This window comes from Hemitrygon akajei, chromosome 6 (genome assembly GCF_048418815.1).
Source record: "Hemitrygon akajei chromosome 6, sHemAka1.3, whole genome shotgun sequence".
NCBI classification, from domain to species: Eukaryota; Metazoa; Chordata; class Chondrichthyes; order Myliobatiformes; family Dasyatidae; genus Hemitrygon; species Hemitrygon akajei.
In genome coordinates, this window is record NC_133129.1 from 136,393,456 (window position 1) to 136,418,657 (window position 25,202).

Here is a 25,202-nt window from a genome sequence, read left to right on the forward strand (position 1 = left end):
GAACATGAGTTGTGGAGTACTTGAAAGTGAGTGCATAGGTTATGGAATCAGTTCAATGTTGAGGTCAGTGAAGTTCAGAATAAAAGGTAAGGATAACAGGTTTGAGGAACCTTGGTTCTCAAAAGGTATTAAGGCTCTGCTTAAGAAAAAAAAAGGTGTATAGCAGGTAGGAACACATGAAGTACTTATGGAGTATAAGAAATGCAAGAGAACACTTGCAACTCCTTTACTTGCATTTCTTTCTTGAGAAGGAAATCAGGAGGGCATGAGGTTGCCCTAGCAGACAAGGTGAAGGAGAATCCCAAGGGATTCTACAGATGTGTTGAGGGCAAAAGGATTCCAAGTGACAAAATTGGTCCTCTGGAAGATCAGAATGGTAATCTATGCATGGAGCCAAAAGAGATGGGGGAGATCTCAAATGGATTTTTTGCACCTGCATTTACTCAGGAGACAGACAAAGTATATAGAAATGAGGCAAAGCAGCAGAGGAGGACGTGTTTGCTGTCTTGAGGCAAATTAGCATGGTTAAATCCCTAGGGCCTGACAAGGTATTCCCCTGGACCCTGTAGGAGGCAAGTGCAGAAATTGGCGGGGCTCTAGCAGAAACATTTATATCATCCTTAGCGACAGGAGAGGTTCTAGGGGATTGGAGGATAGTTAATGTTGATCCGTTGTTCACGAAAGGCTCTAAAAATAAACCAGGAAATGACATGCCAGTGAGCCTGACATCAGGAGTGGGAAGTTATCGGAAGATATTCTGAAGGACCATATATATGTGTATTTGGATAGACATTGTCTGATTATGGATAGTCAACTGGGTTTTGTGGGTGGTAATTCGTGCCTAACCAAACTTTTTCAAGGAAATTACTAGGAAGGCAAGGCAGTGAATGTTATCTATGTGAACTTTAACAAGGTGTTTGACATGGTCTCGCATGGGAGGCTGGCCAAGAAGATTCAGTCACTTGGCATTCTAGATTAGGTAATAAATTGGATTAATCATTGTCCTTGTGGGAGAAACCAGAGAGTGGTAGTAGATGGTTGTCTCATGACTGTGGCACAGGGACTGGTGCTGGGTCCATTGTTGTCTGTCATCTATATCAATGATCTGGATTATACTGTGGTTAACAGGATTGGCAAATTTGTGGATAACACCAAGATTGGGTGTGTAGCGGACAGCGACGAAGACTGTCAGAACTTGCAACAGGATCTGTACCAGCTGGAAGAATGGGCTAAAACATGGCAGAAGGAATTTAATGCAGGTAAATATGAGGTGTTGCACTTCAGTAGGACCAGCCAGGGTAAATCTTGCACAGTGAATGTTGGGGCACTGAGGAGTGCGGTAGAACAAAGGGATTTGGTAATAGGGGTACAAAATCCATTGAAAGTGGTGGCACAGGTAGATAGGGCTGTAAAGAAAGCTTTTTTCCACTTTGGCTTTCATAAATAAAAGTATTGAGTGCAGGAGATGGGATGTTAGCCTATTTTGGAGTATTGTGTGCAGTTTGGTCACCTACCTACAGGAAAGATGTAAATGAGGTTGAAAGAGTGCAGAGGAAATTTGCAAGGATGTTGCCAGGTCTGGAGAACCTGTGTTATAAGGAAAGATTGAATATGTTAGGATTTTATTCCTTGGAACGTAGAAGATTGAGAGGAGACTTGATAGAGGGGTATAGATAAGGTATAATTATGAAGGGGTATAGATAAAATAAATGCAAACAGGCTTTTTCACCGTGGTTGGGTGGGACTACAACTAGGTCCTTCTCATCCCCCAACCTTTTTATTCTGTCACCTTCTCCCTTTGTTTACAGTACTGAAGAAGGGACCCAGCCCGAAACACCGACTGTTTATTCATTTCCATTGACGCTGCCTGACCTACTGTGTTCCTCCAGCATTTTGTGTGTGTTGATTTGGATTCCAAACATCTGAAGAATTCCTCGTGTTTAAGCTAAACAAAGAATATTGGTTGGAAGTTTAATTTCACTTTGATCTTTAAAAGTGTCAGCTACTAGTGTTTAGAAAGCTGGGGTTGACAACAATGTAAAAGCCCTGGATAGTGAATATCTATCACAATATTCATTGACCCAACCAGTGAAAGCAAGCCTGCTGAATGCCTTCTCTACATGTGTTGCCACTTTAACAAGATATGGACGCATCACAAGATCCATCCGTACAGCAATGTTCCTAAAGGTCCCGCCATTTACTGTATACTCTCCCCTTAAATTTAATCTCCCAAAGTGCAACACTTCACATTTGCCTGGGTTAGACTCCACCATTTCTCCACCCATATCTCCAAGTGACCCACATCGCATAAGACCATTAGACACAGGAACAGAATTATGCTATTCAGCCCGTCAAGTCTGCTCCACCATCCCAACGTAGCTGATCCCAAATCCCACTCAACCCCATACACCTGGCCTACTGTATCCTTTAACAACCTTCTTCACTACCATACAACTCCAACAATTTTTTGTGCCATCTGCAAACTTACAAATAATTCCATCTACATTTTTGTCCAAACACACACAATAGTGTTCCCAGCACTGCAGAACACCACTAATCTCAGACCTCCAGTCAGAAAAACACCCCTCCACCACTACCCTCTGTTTTCTATAGCCAAGCCGATTTTTCAATCTGATCTACCAGGTCACTGCGGATCCCAAGTGTCTCAGTCATCTATATTAGCCGGCAGTAAAGGATCTTGTAAAATGCCTTCCTGAAATCCATGTAGACAACAACCACTGCCCTATCCCCAAACACTCGATCAAATTTGTGAGACGTGACCTGCCATTGTATGTGCTGTGGAGCTAAGGGAGCACAGAACAACTTAATCAGGCTGTGCAGATATAATTGAGTCCATTTTAAAATATTTTATTTATTATTACTGTTTATAATGTTATAAAATCTATAGGAATTCAGCAAGCAGAGAACGTAATTAGTCAGAACATTATAACTACTCTTTAGTTCAGGTTAAAGACCTGGGAAATACAAAATTAAGATACTTAGTCAAATATACACTGATCTTAAATGTGTGCATACTAAAGTCTATATAGAAAGAGTGTAGAGAAAAACATTAGGTCAAGTCAAGTTAATTGTAATACATGTATATAACATATATAACTATGTAATGTATATAGAAACAAGACAATGTTTCCCCGAACCAGGACGTAAAGCACAGTAGTACACATACCGTAACACACAATAACTTATGAAGTTAAAGATAAAATCTGCAGCTGAATCGCACATAAATAACACACTATAGAGCATTAATTTAAAATATTGTAAGGTATCGAACAGATTAACCAGTGACAATTCAAATATGATGTTGCAGGGAGTTCAGAAGCCTAATGGCCTGAGGGAAGAAACTGTTTCTTATCCTGACCGTGTTTTTATGCATCGGAGTCTCCTGCCTGATGGTAGAAAGTCAAAGAGGATGCTGGATGGATGGGTGGGATCCTTAATAATATTGAGGGCTCTGCATATGCAGCACTCCTGATAAATGTCCCTGATGGATGGTAGGGAGACCCCTATGATTCTCCAGCTGGTCTCACAGTCCTTTGTAGCGACTTAGAGTCCAGTGCTTTGTTATTCCCATAGCAGATGGAGATGCAACTTGTCAGGACGCTCTCAATGGTGCTCCTGTAAAATGCTGTTAAGGTGGGATGGGGATAATAGAAAATAAAACATGATGATAGAAAATCAAACAAATTGTGGATATAAATCACATGAAACACGAAAAGCTTAATATGTTATAAAACTTAATTCTGCATAATTCTTGTCAACTTTCTCCACTGCTACAATTTGTACTTGATCAGAAAATCATGTTGCTGTTTTATTTCAGGAACGTACAACTTGGTGCAGTGTAGAGCAGAATGCTTCACTGTCACTTATGTTGTCTTTTAGAAGAAATATGAGATTAAGTTTGCTCTAAAGATTGTTGTAAATGGTCCCATATCACAATTTGAAATTGTATAGGAGTTCTCCTGAAATCCTGGGCAATATATCTCATTGTTTGTGGGATTTTCTGTGTGCCAATTGCTCCCATGTTGTCTTCATTCACAATCGTTCTCTTGGATGATGTATAGTTAGAAGGGCTCCACTATATAACCCTCAAGTGGCTGTTTATAACTTGTTAGCACTTATTGGGTACAAATTCTCCAGTGAACAGGGAATAGTCCCATTGCTGAAGAAGTTTCCAATCACTTTGCAACAAGTTTACAAAGGCAATTTCTGTTTTATCTGGACAGTCAAGAAGCATAAATCAGGATAATCTTCATTGGCTACAGCTCAGCATTTAACACTATCATCCCCTCAAAATTATTCAATAAGCTCCAAAGCCTAGGCCTCATACCTCCAAGTGCAATTGGATGTTCTATTTTCTCACTTGCAAACCCCTGTCAGCTTGGATTAGTAACAACATCTCCTCCATAATCACCATCAACACAGGTGCACTACAAGCCTATGTGCTTAGTCCCTGCTCTACTTGCTTTATACTTGTGACTGTGAGGCTAAGCACAGATCCAATGCCATATTCAAGTTTGCTGACGATACAACTGTTGTGCGTCAAATTAAAGGAGGAGATGAGTTAGCATATAGGAGGGAGACTGAAAATCTATCTGAATGGTGCTACAACAGCAACCTCTCACTCAATGTCAACAAGACCAAAGAGCTTATACTGAGTACAGGAGGAGGAAACTGGAGATCCATGAGCCAGTCCTCATCAGGGGATCAGAGGTGGAGAGGATCAGCAGCTTTAAATTGCTCAGTGTTATCATTTCAGAGGATCTGTCCTGGGACCAGCATGTAAGTGTCATAACAAAGAAGGCATGGCAGCACCTCTGCTTTCTCAAGAAATTGGCACAAATGTGGCATGTCATCTAAAACTCTGACAAGCTTCTACAGATGCTTGACTGGTTACATCACGGGCTGGTATGGGAACGCAAATGCCCTTGAACGGAAAAACCTACAAAAAGAAGTGGATACCACCAATTCATCACAGGTAAAACCCTCCACACCACCGAGCACATTTACAAGGAGTGTTGTTATAGGAAAGCAGATTCCATTATCAAGGACCCCCACCATCCAGGCCATGCTCTCCTCTCACTACTGCCATCAGGAAGGAGGTACAGGAACCTTAAGTCCCACACCACCAGGTTCAGGAACAGTTATTACTCCTCAACTATCAGGCTCTTGAACTGATGGGGATAACTTCACTCACCCCAACCCTAAACTGATTGCACAACCTATGGACTCATTTTTAAGAACTCTACAACCCATGTTCTCGATATTTATTGCTTTTTTTTTTGTACTTGCATAATTTATTGTCTGTTGCAAATTGGTTCTTAGTCTGTCTCTGCTGTGCAAGGTTTTTCATTGGCTCTATTGTGTTTCTTTGCTTTTACTAGAATGCCAGCAAGAAAATGAATCTCAGGGAAGTACATGATGACATATATCTACTTTGATAATAAATTTACTTTGAACTTTGAAATGCCAACGCAAGTAATATAAATAAGTATAAATGTTTGTATGATGGTGATGTTGTTGTAAACTTTTAACCTGCAGCAATAGTTTGTACTTTGGTATAGCTTTGGAGCTCCACTCTGGCAAGGCAGTGGACCAAGAAGTTGCAAAATTTGCTGGCATCTTGAGTTTTCTGAGACAACGGAGCTTTGTGTTTCTCCTCTCTTCTTGTGATTCTAGAGGCCACCGCGTTTGCCAGCAATCTGCCAATTAGCTGTGTGGAGGCCCACTATCTTCATATCTCGTTTAGTGTTGTCCTTATGTGAGGCAATGGATCTCTATCAGGTCATGATACAGTTTGTACTAAAGAATGCCCTTAGAAGTATCGCTATCATCTATTGGTGGTTCTCAACGTGGGCCATGCCGGATTTTGTAGAGGCCACAAGTAAAAAAAACAAGTAACTGGTGGGAGGGGGGGGGCACAGGAGTTTCAGAATGAGTCATGGTAAGTTTACTGTTTTAATGAAAAGTGACTGAAATATATAAATACAAATAAATGAATGTATATAATTTAATAGGAATCATGAATGAAATGAATGGAAAATTCAGGAGTGTCAAACTCATTTTAGGTCACGGGCCGGATTGAGCAAAATGCAGCTTCATGCGGGCCGGATCAGTCGGATGCGTGCGAACGCAGCTTTCGTTGTCTCCGTTTTTTCAGCCTGCTCTCATGTGTCTCAGTCTCTGCTATAACTACAAAGTGTTTCACTTTACAAATTTCGTTTCTTATGAAGAAGACTGCCGAGCAAGACTGCCGAATAAACACTAAAAACCCTGAAAACCTGGTACCTGAATAAACTCAGCATTAGCCATATCATACGCCATAGGCGCTTCGATTACTGGGGCCAGCTTTAATAGTAATTAGATATTATCTCGCGGGCCAAAGATAATTCCACCGCGGGCCTTGAGTTTGACATATATGTGCTAGATGATGCACATTAGCCAGAACGCATGAAGTCTACCATTGCATCACTATCCACCACTATAACTTCCATTAAGTTCCTGATACCTGTTATATTTTGGAAGGAAGCTCAATTTGCTTTCCTTGCAAGCACACACTCTTTATTGCCCCATAGAATTTGCATATATAATTTTTTTTTAAGTATTGCCCGAAAAAAGTATTTAAAAAAAATACTGCCTAAAAAGCTAGCTTTATTTTTACATGTACATTCAATACTTTTTCATGTGAGATTATACTTAATATAGTTCTTTGACATTTACTAATTTTCTATAGAGCCTACTGACACAATTGTCTTGCTAGAGGGATTGAATTTAAGAGCAGGGAGGTGATGCTGCCATTTTATAGGGTATTAGTGAGGCCACATCTGGAGTATTGTGTGTAGTTCTGATCTCCTTACTTGAGGAGGGGTATACTGGCTTTGGAGGCGGTGCAGAGGAGGTTCACCAGGTTGATTCCAGAGATGAGGGGTTTAGACTACAAGGAGAGATTGAGTCATCTGGGACTGTACTCACTGGAATTCAGAAGGATGACAAGAGATCTTATAGAAACATATAAAATTATGAGAGGGATAGAAAGATAGAGGCAGGAAAGTTGTTTCCATGGGTTGTTGAGACTAGAACTAGGGGACATGGCCTCAGAACTCTGGGGAGTAAATTTAGGACTGAGATGAGGAGGAATGGCTTTTCCCAAAGAGTGGTGAATCTGTGGAATCCTCTGCCCAATGAAGCAGTGGAGGCTACCTCAGTAAATATATTCAAGACAAGTTTAGATTTTTGCACAGTGGGGGAAATTAAGGGTTATAGGGGAAAGGCAGGTAGGTGGAGTTGAGTCCATGGCCAGATCAGTCATGATCCATGATCTTAATGAATGGTGGAGCAGGCTCAACGGGTCAAATGGCCTACTCCTGCTCCTATTTCCTATGTTCTTTTTAGATATATTATTTTAAGTGTATTTAAGTGTGTGTGTGTGTGTGTGTGTGTGTGTGTGTGTGTGTGTGTGTGTGTGTGTGTGTGTGTGTGTGTGTGTGTGTGTGTGTGTGTGTGTGTGTGTGTGTGTGTCTGTGAGAGAGAGAGATTACCTGGATTACCCATGTCTACTATGGTAAAGAAAAGATGTGAGAAGTATTCCATTGAGTATCTTGCCCATGGTGTTATTCCATCCCCACAGGACAAAAGGATCCCACTGCGTTTAATTTGTATGGCTGCACTTTAAAACAAAATCATGTAAACTGAGGAAGCACTTGGAAACAGTGCATAAGGACAAAAAGTCAATTCACAGGATTACTTCAAAAAGCTATGTGATAATTTTCAGTCAAAGCTGACAGTAAAGTAAATACTTAGTGCGAAAACAGCTAAGATAGACAAAGATCTACTTGCATCCTATGAGATTTCAAACTTAATTGCAGAAGCTGGCAAACCACATAATACAGGTGAATCATTGATTCTGCCTGCAGTTTGTGTTATTATTTCTACAGTTATGAATCAGAGTACAAGTGAAACAATGCAACCCTTCCCCGTGAACAACTGATCAGTATCAAGGGATACTGATAAAACATCATATGATGTGGGAAAAACAATTAGTTGTACAACTGCAAGTTATGAAGTTTGCCCTGAAAATCAATGAAAGCAGAATACATGATAATGAAGCTCTTCTGATGACATATGTTATGCTTTAGAATGATGATCAGGTCAGTGAGGAAATGTTTCTTTCCCAAAACTTTAAGACAGATGCCAAAAGTGAAACTATTTTGAAAGAAGTCAAACAACACACACAAAATGCTGGTGGAACACAGCAGGCCAGGCAGCATCTATAAGGAGAAGCACTGTCGACGTTTCGGGCCGAGACCCTTCATCAGGACCCTTGATGAAGCCTGGCCTGCTGTGTTCCACCAGCATTTTGTATGTTGTTGTTTGAATTTCAGCATCTGCAGATTTCCTTGTGTTTGCTCTTGAAAGAAGTCAAGGTTGTTTCTTGGGAAACAATATTCCACTGGAAAATATAATGGTTTGCACAACTGATGCTGCTGCTTCAATGGTAGGAAGATACAGAAAGTTCATTGCTCATCGTGAGGAAAACAAAGAAGATTTTGAAAGGCTACCGATGCATACAGAGATCAAAAGGTAATTGCCTTCATTGTTATGTTGCACTTTGGGATAATATTGTAGCATTTCTAAATGATAAACAGCTGGAGAACAAATTGTCTGACATATGTTACCTGCCAGATATATTTGTAAAACAGAATTTATTAAATAAACAAGGAAAAAAGTGCAATCTTATATCATGCAAAGAGGAAATTCCAGCTTTTCTTGGAAAACTCAGACTTTCCAGTAGCAATATTTGATGTTGCAAGTTTACGCAATTTCCTTCACTGGCCACCCTTAGAATAGAATTGCAAGATGATGATCTGATTGTATATCTTGGAACCACCGTACTCTGACCTGGAATTTCAGTTCCGTGCCCTGCTGGAGATGCAAACTCCAGACTGGGTGGTGGATCCATTTGGGGTGAATGTGAATGATGTTGACACCACATTGCAATAACGTCTTATTGAGCTACAGAGTGATATAACAGCTCAAACAAAAGTCAAACACAGAAAACAAAATTTCAGGATGACTGGTGACATTCAAAATAAGTTTCAACAATTCTGGGAGGAAGCACAGTTACCGTATTTTTAATTGGTTTTCCCACCTTGCTCAGTGTTGTTTTAGTCAAGCTCTTCAGCTGCTATCAAAAGCTCATAACCGTCTTGATGCTGTGAAAAGAGGCGATCTGCAACTATCTGTAACTAAGTTGCAACCAGATGTTCAAAAACTCACTAGTTTGCATCAGTTGCAAGGATCTCTTTATATGCTCAAAGTGTTAATATTAAGCACTTTTCCATAACTGCTTGGAAGAATACTATATATATTATAAATAAAGTATCCTATTCAAAACTTCGAAATAGTTTTATTTTTCTTATACACCTGTAACAGTATACATAACATATAATAAAACCTATAACCTGCTAAAACATAAATATTGACGGTATATTAGAATAGTACAGCTAAAAAAAAACTTTAGCAACTAGTGGAGACCATGGAAGGTGGGGGCCACAGAGGTAAATGAAAGTCACAAGTGGGCCACAAGCAGAAAAAGGCTGAGGACCAGTGATCGATCCAATGAACATAGTTAATTATGCACAGATGCCTTAGGCTTAGTAATTACGGTATTTTACTTCCGAAGCGTACTTCAGAACCCTTAAGTTTGTACTGTGAAGAGATGCCAAGAGCAATAAAGGTGAAAAGATAAAGCCTTCTTTAAGCCTGTTGTCTAGACTTCTGTACTGTAGGGCCATACGTTGTAGGTACAGGTATGGCAGACTTACAAGTTTCTATTTTTCAACATTCCCTCGGAGTGCAGCTCCATAGCAACTGCAGGTTTTGCATGTATTGATTCCAGACAAATTGCTGGTGATGAGCATAGCTACATGAAGCAACATTGTCAATATTAACTGATGATATGTAGCAGTGACTCGGGCCATAATATTGAGCTCTTGATGCTTATGGTTAATTGGAACCCCTTACAGGTAAAGGATGAACACTTTTCCAAAGCTTCCAGTGTAATAATGTAGATGAGTTAAAGGCATATAACAGCAGCAAAAAGAAAATGTCAAAGAACCCAAAGATAGATAGATCCTTTATTGATGCCAAAGGAAATTACAGTGTCACAGTAGCATTGCAAGTGCATAGGTATCAATATTAGAAGAGAAGTAGAAAGAATAAAAAATAAGTTACCTCAAACAGTCTAACGGGAGGGAGTCATCACTTCCCTGGTTACAGGTTGACTCAGAGTAGAGCCTAATGGCTGCGGGTATGAATGACCTCATATAGTGTTCTTTGGAGCAGCGCACTTGTCTTCAGTCCATTACTAAAAGTACTCCTCTGTTCAGCCAATTCCAAAAGTCTTTGAGCACCAACTCCACACACCCAAAATATCCCCCTTTTGTTTTAGTGTTCGTAAATGTACAACTAGTCAGAATGTTAAGTGACAAAACAGACCAGTCTTATACTGTGCATTAAATGGCAGGGAGAGACCTTTAACAACATGAGATCGTCACTTAATGGCTTCTTTGGTCTCAATCTGAAATTTTCATAGATTAAGCTGAACATTCATCTATTGTCATAAACACATGAGAATTCTGCAGATGCTGGAAATACAGTGCAACCCGCACAAAATGCTGGAGGAACTCAGCAGGTCAGGCAGAATCTATGAAGAGGTCTGGGCAGCCTCCAACCTGATAACATGAAGTCCGGGTAGTTTCCCGCTTGGTGGCATGAACATCAATTTCTCTTACTTCCAGTTAGACCATATGAGACTGTAAAAGACAGGAGCAGAATTAGGCCATTCAGCCCATCGAGTCTGTTCTGCAATTTCATCTTGGCTGATCCATTTTCCCTTTCAACCCCATTCTCCTGCCCTTCTCCCTGTAACCTTTTATTCTCTGACAAATCAAGAACCTAACAACCTCCATCTTAAATACACCCAATTATTTGGACTCCAGCTGCCTGTGGAAATGTCAATTCCACAGATTTACCACCCTCTGGGTGAAAGTTGTTTCTCTCCCTTCCCCCTCTGTATTTTTCCATTTCCCATTCTGGCTCCCCTTTTACCCCTTCCCTTTTCCTCCCCTGCCCATCACCTCTCTCTGGTACCCTTCCTCCTTTCCTTTCTCCCATCGTCTACTGTCCTCTATTATCAGATTCCTTATTCTTCAGCCCTTTACCTCTTCCACATGTTGCCTCCATGATTCTCACTTCATCTCCTCTCCCCTACCCACAAGACCTTTCCCCCTTACCTGGTTTCACCTATCACCTGGTGCTCTTTTTCTCTCCCCCACATTCTTATTCTGGCTTCTACCTTCTTCATTCCAGTCCTGATGACGGATCTTGGCCTGAAATGTTGATTGTTATTCTTCTCATAGATGCTGGCTGGGCTGACCTGCTGAATTCCTCCAACATTTTGTGTGTTCTGCTGTCTTCCCCTGTGGGGTTTCAAAGGGATAAAATCAGAATGCCCACACCCAATAGCCTTAAGGTGTTAGTTAAAGTTAAGTTGTGATCATCACACACAAAATTTTGGAGGAACTCAACAAGTTAGGCAGCATCTGTGGAGGGGACTAAACAGTTGATGTTTTGAACCAAGGGCACAATGAGAGGGAAGGGAATTTAAATGATCAAGGGAAATAAAGGTCCAATGAATTTAAGTCTGGGAGAAAAGAGTCACAGTGAGTAAAAATAATATGAATTCAGAGCCCTTGAAAGCTTAAGCAAGTATTTGATAAGAAACAAAGAGCCATGGAATTAAAGTAATTTCTTCAGGATAAGTAAAACGGCAAGAAGTATGTATAATATTTTTCTATGAGCTGAGTTAATATAATGGAGAGAGGCGTGACAGAGCATGTTCTGTGTCCGTTGGAAACAGCTGAATGCTACTGGTGCACTGGACAACCACGGGTAGAGAAAGAGACATCAGTGTGAGGACCTTGACCTCTGGGTTTTAGAATTTAATAGCCGAAGCCAACCAGATGCATAGTATTTTTTTTGTTTTAATGATACTCTGTCATCAAATTTTGTCTTTTGTCAGCATGCTAATGTAAGGCACAGGCTACATTTTTTTGTCGATCACAGTTAATGATAAGTAGCTTCTTCAAAATTAAATTGCCCTCATTGTGATGGTTATGAGAATGTAGGACAAACCACCCAAAACAAATTCCCTTCCTTAACCATTTCCTTTCTCTTACTTCATCTAAAATTTTGTCAAATTCGAGACATAAACTTCAAGTTCCTTTCTATTGATAGTCAACAACCAAACACGTACACTACCAAACTTTACCAAGTCCAAGCTGGCTTTCTATAATTAATGCACATATGTTCAACTGACTGTTAATTCTGTACATGCTGTTTCTCCAACTTTCACTACCACTGTGGTTAAGATTTCCACTATTTGCAGTATCCCCTTTGTTTATCCCTACTTGCTACTTTGATCAAGATTGCAACATTTGCAATTTTCCAGTCATCGCTTTGGAAAGACGTGAAGACTTTGGAGAAGATGCAGAAGAGACTTACCATAACTAAAGGACTAAGGGTAAACAAGGGAAGGTGGGGTTGTTCCCCCTGGACAAGAGGAGGTCGAGAGGAAACTTGAAAGGGGCATGTAAAACCCTTAAGGGTTTAGAACAGCAGTTGGAGTGGAATCGTACACATTGCCTGAAGAGCTATGAACCAGGAAATGTAGAATAAATTGAATAACAGAACAATAAAAGCTCTGGTTGGACCACATTTGGAGTATTTTGGTTACCTCATTACAGCAAGTATGTGAAAGCTTTAGAGAGATGCAGAGGAGATCTCCCAGGATGCTGCCTGGATTAGAGAGCATGTCTTATGAGGTAAAGTTGAAGGAGCTAGGAATTTTCTCTTTGGAGAGGAGGATGAGAGGTGACATGATAGAGATGTACAAGATAAAAGATACAAGTGGACAGGCAGAGACTTTTCCCCAGGCTGGAAAAGGGGTATTACTATAAGGTGTAAGAGGTAATTATATGGGCAATGTCAGAGGTAGGTTTTTTTTAAACAGAGTGGTGGTAGAGGTAGATACATTAGGGACATTAAAGAAACTTACATAGGCACGTGGATGAAAGAAAAATGGAGGTCTATCTGGGAGGGAAGGGTTAGATTGATCTTGGAGTAGGTTAAAGGTCAGCACAAAATTGTGGGCTAAATGGCCTGTACTGTCTTATGTTCTATGTGACATGAGATTTTAAACAAGCATTTGGGTTCTTTCCAGGGTAACTAGATGACTTTATAATAGAAATGGTAAGCACTGAACGGCCTGAATAGCCTCTAACCGTGATGGAAGTTTTCTCTGATTCTGGAAATCTCTGAAATTAATCCAGATAAGCAAACGTCACTAACGTAGTTTTGTTTACACTGTCTACAACACCACTGGAAAACATTTGAAGTTCACTTAGAAAATTAAGGATTGAGGTAATTCTCAATTTTTTAATTTTCCAGGCGAATTTCAAAAATCATGAGCTGATCGAGTTATTTAGCCGAGGCAGGAATTACTGCCTTCCAGCGGAAAGGAGTGATGGCACTGGTCGGTATGAGGGTATCAGTGGTCGGGTATCAGTCTGTGTCCCCACCACCTTGGCGGGGTTACTGGCGGTCAGGGTGACGTCACGTGACCCGGGAGCCTACCCCCAACCCGCCGGTGACGTCAGGGAGTCTGAGAGAAACGAGAAAAAGAAAACAAGCGGGACGGGGCAAAGCGGAGAGCCGGAGCCGAACTCGATCGCGCCGGGGCACGGCTGGCTCCCCGGGTCCGGCAGCGGAGCCCGGAACAGGCATCGCGGTCTGCTCAGGAGCTGGATCAGAGCGGACCCGGTGGGGAAGGAGAAGGAGGCGAGCAGGCAGCAGAGGAGGATGGTGTCACCGGTTACCGTGGTGAGCGCGCCCCCCGGGAGGGCCTGGCATGGACACGGGCCCTCATCACTCGCCCTCTCCTCACTTTGTTTACCTTTGAGCCGGTGCTGGTGTCTGGGGCAGAACTCACTCCGTTCACTTCGTTCTGTCGCTTTGCATCTCAACCCGCCCTCCCCCGCGCTTCCCCTTCCCACTCCCAACCCGAGGAAGCTACCAGACGCTTCATTTTTGTGCAACTTTAATGCAGCTCCAACCCCCACTGAGGGAAGTTATGGTTACAGATGTTATTTGTGGCTGTGCACTTAGTAAATATGTCGCGGGTCAAGATCACACCGCAGGTTCTTTTGCACAATGCCTTGCCGTGAAAAACAGGGTGAAAGCTCTTTAGTTTATTATATTGTATATTTTCCTTTGGTGTTTGCGTGCGGTTTTATTCTGACAAAGGTCGTCATGTGACAGAAACATGCATGCGTGGTTGCTGAATGCAGATGCTATTGGCGAGTAATTACGGGCGGAAAGGATGGAGAAAAAGCTGGTTAAAATGGAGAAAAATGACGCAGTGGTTAAGTTACAGGACAAATAAACTACTGGTTTAAAAACACAAACGCTGAAAGGATTTAGTGCGCCAGGCAGCATCTGCGGGGAGAGAATTAATGTTTCACGTCGATGACCTTTCATCAGTTCAGGTAATCTATAACGGGTCCTGTCACCACAATTGCTGCTTGAACTCCTGAGCTTTTGGAACAGTTTCTTCAATTTATTTAATTAGAGATACAGCGCAGAACAGGACCTTCTGGCCCTTAAAGCCACACTGCCCAGCAGCCCACTGATTTAACCCTAGCTTAATCTAATTTACAAAATTACTTGCATTTACTCACCTATGTTACTCTGATGTCATCTCATAAATTCATAACTTCTGCTGAGAAAGACAAGGTGCATGAGAATACCACTATCTTCAGGACTGTACCATCTAGACGTCATCCCTGGTCTAGAACCTGGATCTGATCTGGCCTCCCAGCACAATTGTTTGTTGTAGAATTGTATGGAACCAATACAGGCTCTTTGGCCCAAAGCATCATCATCATCAACCTTCAAGCACTCATATCCTCTAATCCAATTTTCCTGCTTACCCTTCAACTTCCACACAATTCCAGCCACACCTTGCCCCCCCCCCCCTCCCCCATAGTTTCACTGTCAGCACTCTTCTCTTGGGCAATTTAAGCGCTGGTGATACCTGAATCTCAACAGATGATTTTAAAAAGTGATAGAAAGATAAGGATATTATTGCCACTTTGTCTTGTTTTCAGAAGTTATTAATGAGCTGCCTCCCTCCATCCTTCGCAACAGATTGACATGCCATTTTGTTAGTGATAATATCCTATTCAAGGGGAGGGATTTTGCTGCTGGAGAAGGCATCTTTTCATCTTTAGATGTCTTAGTCCTGTCAAGTCAAAGTTCAAAGTAAATTTATTATCAAAGGGCATGTACATCACCATATACTATCCTGAGGTTCATTTTCTTGTGGGTGTTCATAGTAAATTAAAAAACAGGCTCTTGGGGATAACTCCACTCAATTTCACTTCACCATCATTGAACTCTTCCTACCTCCAAAGGACTTTCTTTCAAGGACTCCTCGCATACTCAATAATTATTGCTTATTTATTATTATTATTATTATTTTTATTTCTTCCTTTTTATATTTGCACAGTTTGCTGTCTTTTGCAAGTTGGTTGCATGCCCAAGTTGGTGCTGACTTTCATAGATTCTGTTATGGTTATTATTCTATGGAACTATTTAGTATGCCCACAAGGAAATGAATCTTGGTGTTGTATATGTTGACATATATGTACTTTGATGTTGCATTTACTTTGAACTTTGAAACACAAGAGAATCAATGGAAAAACTGCACACAAAGATGGAAATGTAGAAGTGCAAAAGACAACAAATTGTGCAAAACAAAATAATAAATAAATAATAAGTTCTGAGAACATGTGTTGTAGAGTCATTGAAAGTGAGTTCATACATTATTCAGTGCTAGGGTGAGTGAAGGAGCCTGATGCTTGAGAGTAATAACTGTTCCTGAACTTGGTGGTGTGGGACTTAAGACTCCTGTACATGCTTCCTGATGGCAACAGTGGGAAGAAAGCATGGCCTGGATGGTGGGGGTCCTCTATGAGGAGATTGCTTTCCTGCGTCAGCACTCCTTGTACGTGTGTTCATTGGTGGGGAGGATTTTACTGGTGATGGTCTGGGTTGAATCCAGTATTTTTTGTAGCTTTTCCATTCAAGGGCATTGGAGTTTTCATATCAGCCATGGTACAATCAGTCAGTATACTCTCTACTATGCATCCAGGCACTTCATGATTTCCATAATAATGTTCCATCACATACTGGCCTATAGAAGGATGTGAACAACTTGCAGGCTTCAACTGAGAAGTTGTATTCAAACAAACATAGAGTAATATGGAGGCAACAGCACAGAATTGGGCTGTTTCGGATATAACTAATGAATCCTGATGTGTTCCGATCAGGATTGTTTAATGTCATTTCCAGTACACAAGTGTAAAGTGGAACAAAATAATTGCTACTCTGGATCCGATGCAGCTCATTAAAACACACAATAAGAAAAAAAACACCACAGTCAATACATTTATAAGATAGCTTATATACATTGATTATGTGTCTACAAAGTGACCCTAGGCACAGGAGTGTATGATGTGGTGGTGGGGGTAGTGAAAGGGTGAGTTAGTTGTTGGAGGAGTCTGGTGACCTCGGTGTGGATGCTATGCAGCCTCCTCCCTGATGGGAGTGGTACAGATAGTTCTCAAACAGGTGGATGGGATCTTTCATGACGCTACTGGCCTTTTCCTGGAACTTTATCAGCAGATGTTTTTTTTCTAGTCATGCTTACCCAGTCTTCCCTTATAAGCATGTATATATACAGGTTCTCTAAATCTTGTTTCAACAGAATCTACATTTTTGCTTCGCTTGGGTAAGGACTTTTAAGCTATATTTTTGTAGGATTTTTGTGGCGTAAGTGGACATGTGTCCCTGGCTTCAGTGACAATGTCCTCACTATGTTTCCCTTTGGACATCTTGTGTGGAATTGGGTGGGATAATGTGAAAAGCCTGAATCTTAGTGGGGTTGGACAGAGTATAACATGGCTACAAGTGCACTTGAGGGATTGAATGTGTGTGTCAAGCGATTTGTATCATGAATCCTCAGTGCCTCTTGATTTAGGATAGGGATGTGATGAAAAAAATCATTGATGTGTCCAGCAGGAACTAAAATGTTCAATACATAACAAACGGGTTTGTTTTATGGTGCCTTGATATGTATCTCCTTCTTTGATGCATCAGTTTATACTATATGCACAATGCTGTATGTCAGCTTGCCAAACTTATCTTGACAATGCTTGCTTTTGTTTCTAAAGCAAGATAAACCAAACCTGGCCAATTAACAACCTTAGTCCAAATATGGATAAACACAATAGATTCTGCAGATGCTCAAAGTCCAGAGTAATTCATACAATATGCTGGAGCAACTCAGCAGATCAGGCAGCATCTAAGCAACTGATGTTTCAGACTGAGGCCATTCATCAGAATTGGAAAGGAAGAAGCCAGAATAAGAAGTTTGTGTGGGGGTGGGGGAGGAGAATGAGTACAAGCTGGTAAGTGATGGGTGAGGCCAGGCAAGGGGTAATCTAAGCAGTATTCAAATACAGATACTGTTCAGATTTCCATTGGTAAGGTGAAAGTGATATCAAAATAGTAATAAATCAAGTTAGATACCAGGTAGTAAAATTGAAATCAAAAGCAATTGGGTGAAGGCTTTCTGGATTCTGGGGTCATATCTGACACAAAAGAGAATGACTGTGCTTGCTGAAGTTCAGTTAGCTCATCTTCAGAACATTACTGCAGAAGTTCCTTTGGAAATATCATGGTTTCAGATATCATCTCTGATCTAGAGGCCTGATAGCCCTCTGGTCATATTAGCCTGCCTATTTGGCATTATGCATTTGCTTAAATATCCATCCCTCAACTACATTTGTGGCTTCAGTATTTGATACCTTCAAGAAATACTGTAACAACTCACCAACTTTCTTCAGTAGTATTTCAATATACACTGATCTTCTTTAGAAGGTTAAGGGCTGAAAGTTATTTAGAAAAGGTCCATCCTCCCATGTGAGTCAGACAGTGTTCTCAATCATTGTTTCTGGAACTGTGTACCCTGGCAGCATTATAGGATAATGCAGACACTTTAGAAGTTCACAAAAAGTGTCTGCCATCACCTTAGATAACTGAAGATGGACAATAATTGCTGGCCATGCAAGTGAGGACACATCCTAAAAATGAGGTGAAAAAATTATTTCAAAATGCTGGTGGAACACAGCAGGCCAGGCAGCATCTATTGACGTTTCGGTTGACGGTTGACATCCGTCCTGACGAAGGATCTCGGCCCGAAACATCGACAGTGCTTCTCCCTATAGATGCTGCCTGGCCTGCTGTGTTCCACCAGCATTGTGTGTGTGTTGTTTGAATTTCCAGCATCTGCAGATTTCCTCATGTTTGTGCTGAAAAAATTATTTGGAGCTTTCTGTTTTCTGAGGATGATTGTCTTTCTTGAAAATGAAATGCTCAACAGATCAGGCATGATATGTCTGCTGTATTTTTTCAGATTTCTTATTTTGGATTGACTGCATCAAAATGTATTTTTAAAATTTTTACTTCTTGAATTTTAATTGTTAGTCTTCAATTCATTTTTTAAATCCCAATTTCCAGGCAAGTGTAACTTGGGGAAAGGAGTCGGCTAACAAGAAACAAACTTACATATGTTCTAATTTACCCTTTAGAAGGGTGTCTTTGCAGTTACAGTTTAAAAAAGAACATATATCAAAATTACTTTCAAGGTTAATCTAATATTCTTCACTCTCTTGGAATTCGAGTTCAGTGGATTCTGTTAGCCCTTCAGCAAGTGACCATCTTTTGTTATGAATCTGGTAAGGATTCTGCCACGATCAGACATGTATAGCAAATGATTGAAACTTTGCTAATTTTTGTTCTTTATCTCAAAAGATGGAGGTGGAAGGGATCAAGCAGAAGTAATATCTTTGGTAGACTGAGACCAGAGTTGCTGTTGCGATAAGATGTCGATGAAGCTGAGTGACAGTAGTTCGTGAGAGAGAAAGCAAAGAAGGAACTTGTAAAAGCTGTGAAATTAAATCTGTTTTTGTCTTTCCAACTGACACTGCCAGATCTCCTGTCTTTCAAAATATTTACAGTTTAATTTTTTTTCTCTCTCACAGTTTAACCAGGCAGGTTAATCAATAGCTTATTACTGTTGCAGCCCGGCCTCAGCCTATCAGAGGTATAATCGTGGTCCTGTTTTTCTCTTCCTCCACCCTGAAATGTCTTCTCAAACTGTACAACCTTTTCCCTCTCTTTCCCTGTTGTGATACCAAAGGACCCTTTTTGTGTTTTCACTGATGCTGCCTGACCTGATGTGTATTTCCATTACTTTTTATTTATCAATCAGAGTTCCACTGTCTGTCTCTGTTTGATTTTCATCAAATTTAGCAAATTGCTGCTATTTGCTGCACCCTTATTTAAGTGCAGCAGAAGGAATTCATTGAGACAATAGTTCATATAAGGGGAAATCTGCAAGTTTTTTATGAGGAGTTTTTTGTAGTCAAAAGGACATTAGACCTGCAGGTATAATTTCTGCATATTTTTATTACTCTAAAATCCAAATTTATCACATGTAACATTCTGAAATATTTAGAAGTATAAGTTTACATATAATTGTACTTTTAAATAATTAATGCATATTAGAAGAACATCCAAAACAAAATATCTATTTTCTTGGAAACACAAGAGATTCTACAGATGCTGGAAAGCCAGAGCAACACACAGAAAATGCTGGAGGAAGTTAGCAGGTCAGGTAGCATCTATAAAGATGAATAAATAATTGAGATTTTGTGCTGAGATCCTGGAATTTTCTTGGAATGCTGTTTGTTGGTTTGCTCGAGACTTTTTAGATGAGTTTGTACTCCACAAAGAGGTAAAAAGTAACTTAGAAGAATGGAATGCATTTTTGCAGACACATTGTTAGCATTAAATAACCTCAGATAAGTACAGAAAATTAGTATAAAACTTCACTTTTCCTTTTGGAAACATTGATGGAATACTAATCCAGATTTCTGGACTAATTATCAGTAGACATCTTGTAAATCCAAACCAGTGGCAGTAGAATTTAAGTAAAAATTAAACTGGTACTAAACAACAAAAGCAGTGTTGTGTAGGCAGAAGTAAGTAATCAGTGGTGAATAGAAGTACACAGTTACACAGCTAAAATATAAGAAGGCTCCAGGAATATTTTTCATTCTCAGTTATTGCTAACCCAGTAACTGAGTAGAAAAGTAGTCATTCTCACTTATACAGGTTTCCCCTGCTATTCGAAGGTAGAGCGTTCCTTTGAAATGGTTCGTAAGCCGGAATGTCGTAAAGCGAAGAAGCAATTACCATTTATTTATATGGGAAAATTTTGTGAGCGTTCGCAGACCCAAAAAATAATCTACCAAATCATGTCAAGTAACACATAAAACCTAAAATAACAGTAACATATAGTAAAAGCAGGAATGATCTGATAAATACACAGCCTATATAATGCAGGAATACTTTTCTACAATTATTGCAGCACTGTCCACCGCAGTAAAAATCTCACACAAGCGCTCTTGGCAGCACTCGCGGTAAAAACACACAGCGGCAAGCGCTCCTGGCAGAAGCACTCTTTCCAGTAACCTTTAAGCTATGAAGCTACCAAATAACACGTAAAAATACACAGCCTATATAAAGTAGAAATAATGTATGCCCAGTGTAGTTTCACTTACCGGAATTGGGAAGACAGTGAGGACACTGATGATGGTGTGTTAGGCTGAGTCGTCGGAGGTTGGGGTGGTGGGAGGTAGAGGAGACTGGGGTGTCATCTCATCGTCGTCTGTTTCCATCAGGGCAGGCAGGTCACCTTCTTCTATGTCTGCCTGCCTCAATGTCGAAGGTCGAGTTTCGTTGTTTGCAGTGGCTGATGTGGAAGGATTGAAAAATGACAGTATGATTGACTGCTTAGCCTTGCGCATTTTTCTATCATACAGTTCTTTGTAAGCACTCAAACTGTCCTGCAAATATGCCCTAAACCTACGTACCCTTTCAAAGTTAAAGTCATACTTTTCTGCAATCATTGCAGCGTTGTCAATCGCAGGGAAAATCTCACGCAATTGCTTCCCGTTCAGTTCCAGGATGACTTCACTTTCGGGCCGTTCGCTACTGCGTTTGGTTTCAATTGTTATCCTTTCCTCTTCATCAGCTCTTCATCTCTCAGTTCTTGGTCATGGGATGCCAAAACCTCTTCAACATCATCTTCGTCAACTTCCACAAACCCTTAGCCAAACTCACTATGTCTTTACTTCGTTCACCACGATCGAAACACTTAATTATGTCTAGTTTTACGCTAAGTGTAACACCCTTACGCGCTCTTTTAGGCTTTTCCGATACCTTAGAACTCATCTTGCTAACAGATGCACAAAATAAATCGACATAAAGCACAGATGCTCACAGGCACGTGTTTAAGCAATGCCGGCTAGAATGCAGTTCCGGGAGAGGAACTTGGCTGCTCGGCGCGTGCTGCCTTTTTTTTGTGCGCTGACGTTTTCTCGTAACAGTGAAAACACCTTCTGTTAGCGAAAACAGGTAACCAATGTAGGTCTTTCATAACAGCGAGTTGACGTAAAGCGAACATTTGAAAAGCGGGGGACACCTATACCTGTAATCTGAGTTTGTCCTGAGCTCATGTCAGTAAAATAAAACTAGTCAAGAATGTTATAGCTCATTCTCTCTCTAAAAGGTTATTAATCTTGAGAATTTACTGTGATAAATATTATATAAAATTGTAAGTAGTTACAGATGAATTGCTGCTAAAACACTGGTATAATTTATACTCATAACAGTATATAATTCATAGAACAGTCTTCCATCAGTTCAATGTTGCTTTCCTCATTTCTGTTTGTGAAAGCAGTTAGTTGACTCTGGTTATCCCTTGAAATAGCCAACTCCCACATCTGACCATTCTGTCTATGGTCCCTTGCAGGCTTTCCCAAAGCTTGTTCTTAACACTTCATTTACAATTAAATCATGCCCATGACATAATTTAAAACCTCTCCCTTTTTGCACACTCTATTCCTTACACCCATACATTATTAGCCATAATTAGTTCTATGTCAATACTTTTTATAGGACCCTACTACAGACATAGCTCAGAGAGCAGTGTTATACCCCAACTGTTTTATACAACTCTTTCAATTACCTCCTTTCATATTTGCTGATGATTGATATGTGTGTAATTCTATTTCTGCCTCTTCAAACAATTACAGATAATGCAGCAAGAATTGTATAACAATTATGATGTCAGGTGTCATTTGTAACACATGTCAAGCATTGGCTATCTCCAACATGAGTGTCTACACCTGCTCCTTTGACGTTCAACAATATTACTGTCAAGGAGTCTCTCATAATATTTTTGAGGTTTCCATTATTAGTAATACTGTAACTGCACTGGTCAAGAATAATACTGTGACTACAAGAGCAACTGAGAGATAGGGAATGCTGTGACATGCCAGTTACCTTTTACTCTGCAGTCTATATCCATTATCTATATGCCATGTTAGAATTGTCGTGGAAGTCATCTGTTTTGCTGGAATTTGTAATTTAAACATCTTTGAAGTTCAACTGAAAATCCAAGATAAAGTAGTTGACATGCTTGGGAATCTAGCTTTACCCTTACAATCATTCCTACCATTCATGCAGTCACTGCAGTCTAATTACAGTGTCTACAAAATGTACTGCAGCAGCCTGTCAAGGTCTCTTTAACAGCACCTCCCACTGAGGAAAACGATGCAATCAGATGTATTTAAATGTTACATTTCAAAGTTACCCTCCAATTCGTAAATCAGTGTAATGTGAGAGTACATCACAATTCCTGCTTCAGATTGTTGAAATTCTTTCCTCACAGTACTCTGGGAATAGCAGTGCAGCAAAGACTGAGGCAACTCAACAGATAGCTTACCCCCACTTTCCATAGGACTGTTAGAGATGGACATAAAACATTCACTTCCAATGATTACCTTAACCTAATAATGATATCTTTAAAGATGTGTCTCGGTTGCCAGTCTTATAAAAACAATTTCCACTGTGCCTGTATGATGTCTCTTTTACTCGTACCAGTTATGTTCTTGGATTCAAAATCAACCTTGACCAGTTGAACATAGAAGTCATCTTTCTGTGTCAAATTAGAGTTTAGTTGTCTGTGCTCAATAATAAATGGCTAATTCAGATAGATCAACACGCTGGAGGAACTCAGCAGGTCGGGCAGCAGCTGTGGAAACGAGCAGTCAAAGTTTCGGGCCGAGACTCTTCGTCAGGACTCCTCCCTGAGAGTGGCATTCATCTGGTTTAATCTAGGTTTAATTTCAACTCAAGTTTCAGAGGTAGAACAATGATATCTAATCTACTGTCTTATTTGCAAAACCTTTGAAATGTGTTATTTTAAACTCTCCGGTGCACATCAATTGCAAAATTAGGTAGTAGTAATGTGTCTTGTTCCTTGCTTGGAAGCCAACCATAAAGACGTTCAACATGCATTGTACATAACACTTTGATGATGTGCCTCTATACTGTCATTCAAATGTCCATAGACAATGAAAGAGGGAAAAATTGTTTGAAGTCTGTTGGAGTAGTGTGTGGATGGTTAGACCAGGTGACTGAGCAATTATTTTAAAAATGTATAATTAAAGTATGATTCTATTTTTCTTAAACCCCGTAAATAATTGATCTAAAAGTGGAAGGAGCTGTTCTCCTGTCATGTGGTGCATGGATACAAAATTTTCCTCTGGGCTCTGTCCTGTGTCATCAGTCCACACATTCCACTGAGGTTAAAGGTAAAGCCAGAAAAAAATGTGAGATTAAACCCTCTTGAGTTTTCTATGAATAGTGGGGAAGAAAGTCTTGTGCTTGAAGAACTGCAATTAGCATTGGGTAATGTATAACTGTCTTGCCTTACTTTCATGATTTATTTTTTCTCTGATTTAAATACTGGTCTTTCATATTTTTGGTCCAAATTGTCTCAGCTAACTGAATATAGCTTCTTTCTTGGATGCAACAATTAAGAAAAAAATATATAAGCCTCTTGTTCCTTCATTGTTTGTTAACTTTAGCTGAAACTGGGATAATTTCATGCTTTGTTGAAAGAAATTGTGATATTGGTAGACGTGACGGGAATGGTCTCATCAGGATGTGGCTAAATCCTTTAGAGACAAAGATTGGAGCTTTGATTTATATTTGTATGATAGAACCACTTGCTCTGTGGTACTTTATCTTGGAGTGCTTGATTAGGTAACAGAGAGCTTTACTTTCTACCTAATCATGGTATTCCGAACCTGGGGTGTCTTTCACATAGTTGTAGAAAAAAATGGAAGGATACAGTTATGTAACTTATCAGGAGAGAAGCTAATAAAGTGTAGTGTTCTCTATTGCCAACTTTTCTTTATGTAAACTACACAGCTTGTATGGAAATAAGTCATGAACCTCAGATATTCTATAAATAAACAATTGGTTCAGTGTCACTAACTATTTTGCTTAAATGTGGTCTGCATGCCCAGTATTTATACTGAAATGAAAGGAATTGACCTCATCAGATGGCTCAGAGAAAGCGATGATAAAATTAACCTCTGTTGGATGCCCTATTAACTAGATTTACTGTGTTTCCTTGTCATTTTCCTTGGGATGAACTGCAAAGAATCAGCTTAAATCTGGTGAACTAGAACTCAAAATTTGTAAGAGATGTGTAACGAGTCTTGCTATGTAAACAGGAACAGGTACATTTTGCAACAGTGCCTGTTGATTACAATGGGTAAAAAATTCATTTGAAAAGCATGCAAGAATAAATTAGAATCGGCTACAATAGCTGAGAAAGATCAATGCATCAGTGAGTAATAGAAAATGAGGGAAACTGAACCTAGGAAAGGCTTTTAATTGTTTTTTCTTGCATTGGAGAAAAGCAAAAATCACTTGGGATGTACAGTAGTGATAGAAGCTATTGAACTACAACAATCAAAATGGATACCAGCACAGTCATTGTTTGCTAATACTTTAGCCTGTGCAAAATTAAAACTGCTGCTGTTCAGGGTCAGGTGTCACACTGAACTATGATTCTC

General features: G+C 40.1%; 1 protein-coding gene and 1 long non-coding RNA gene across 2 annotated transcripts in view; one reads left to right on the top strand and one right to left on the bottom strand.

Annotated features, from left to right (window-relative positions):
• Positions 1-9,438: 9,438 nt before the first annotated feature.
• Positions 9,439-14,169, bottom strand: LOC140729526 (uncharacterized). The gene is made up of 3 exons (XR_012099344.1): positions 14,033-14,169; positions 11,313-11,498; positions 9,439-10,832 (listed from the first exon to the last, which is right to left on the bottom strand). It is a non-coding gene; the product is annotated as an uncharacterized lncRNA (long non-coding RNA).
• Positions 13,598-25,202, top strand: part of tmem86a (transmembrane protein 86A) — a 29,836-nt gene continuing 18,231 nt past the window's right edge. Inside the window, exon 1 of the mRNA XM_073049354.1 lies at positions 13,598-13,959. Within this exon, the coding sequence (XP_072905455.1) occupies positions 13,939-13,959 (21 nt within the window). The 5' untranslated portion in view covers positions 13,598-13,938. The remainder of the gene's footprint in view (positions 13,960-25,202) is intronic.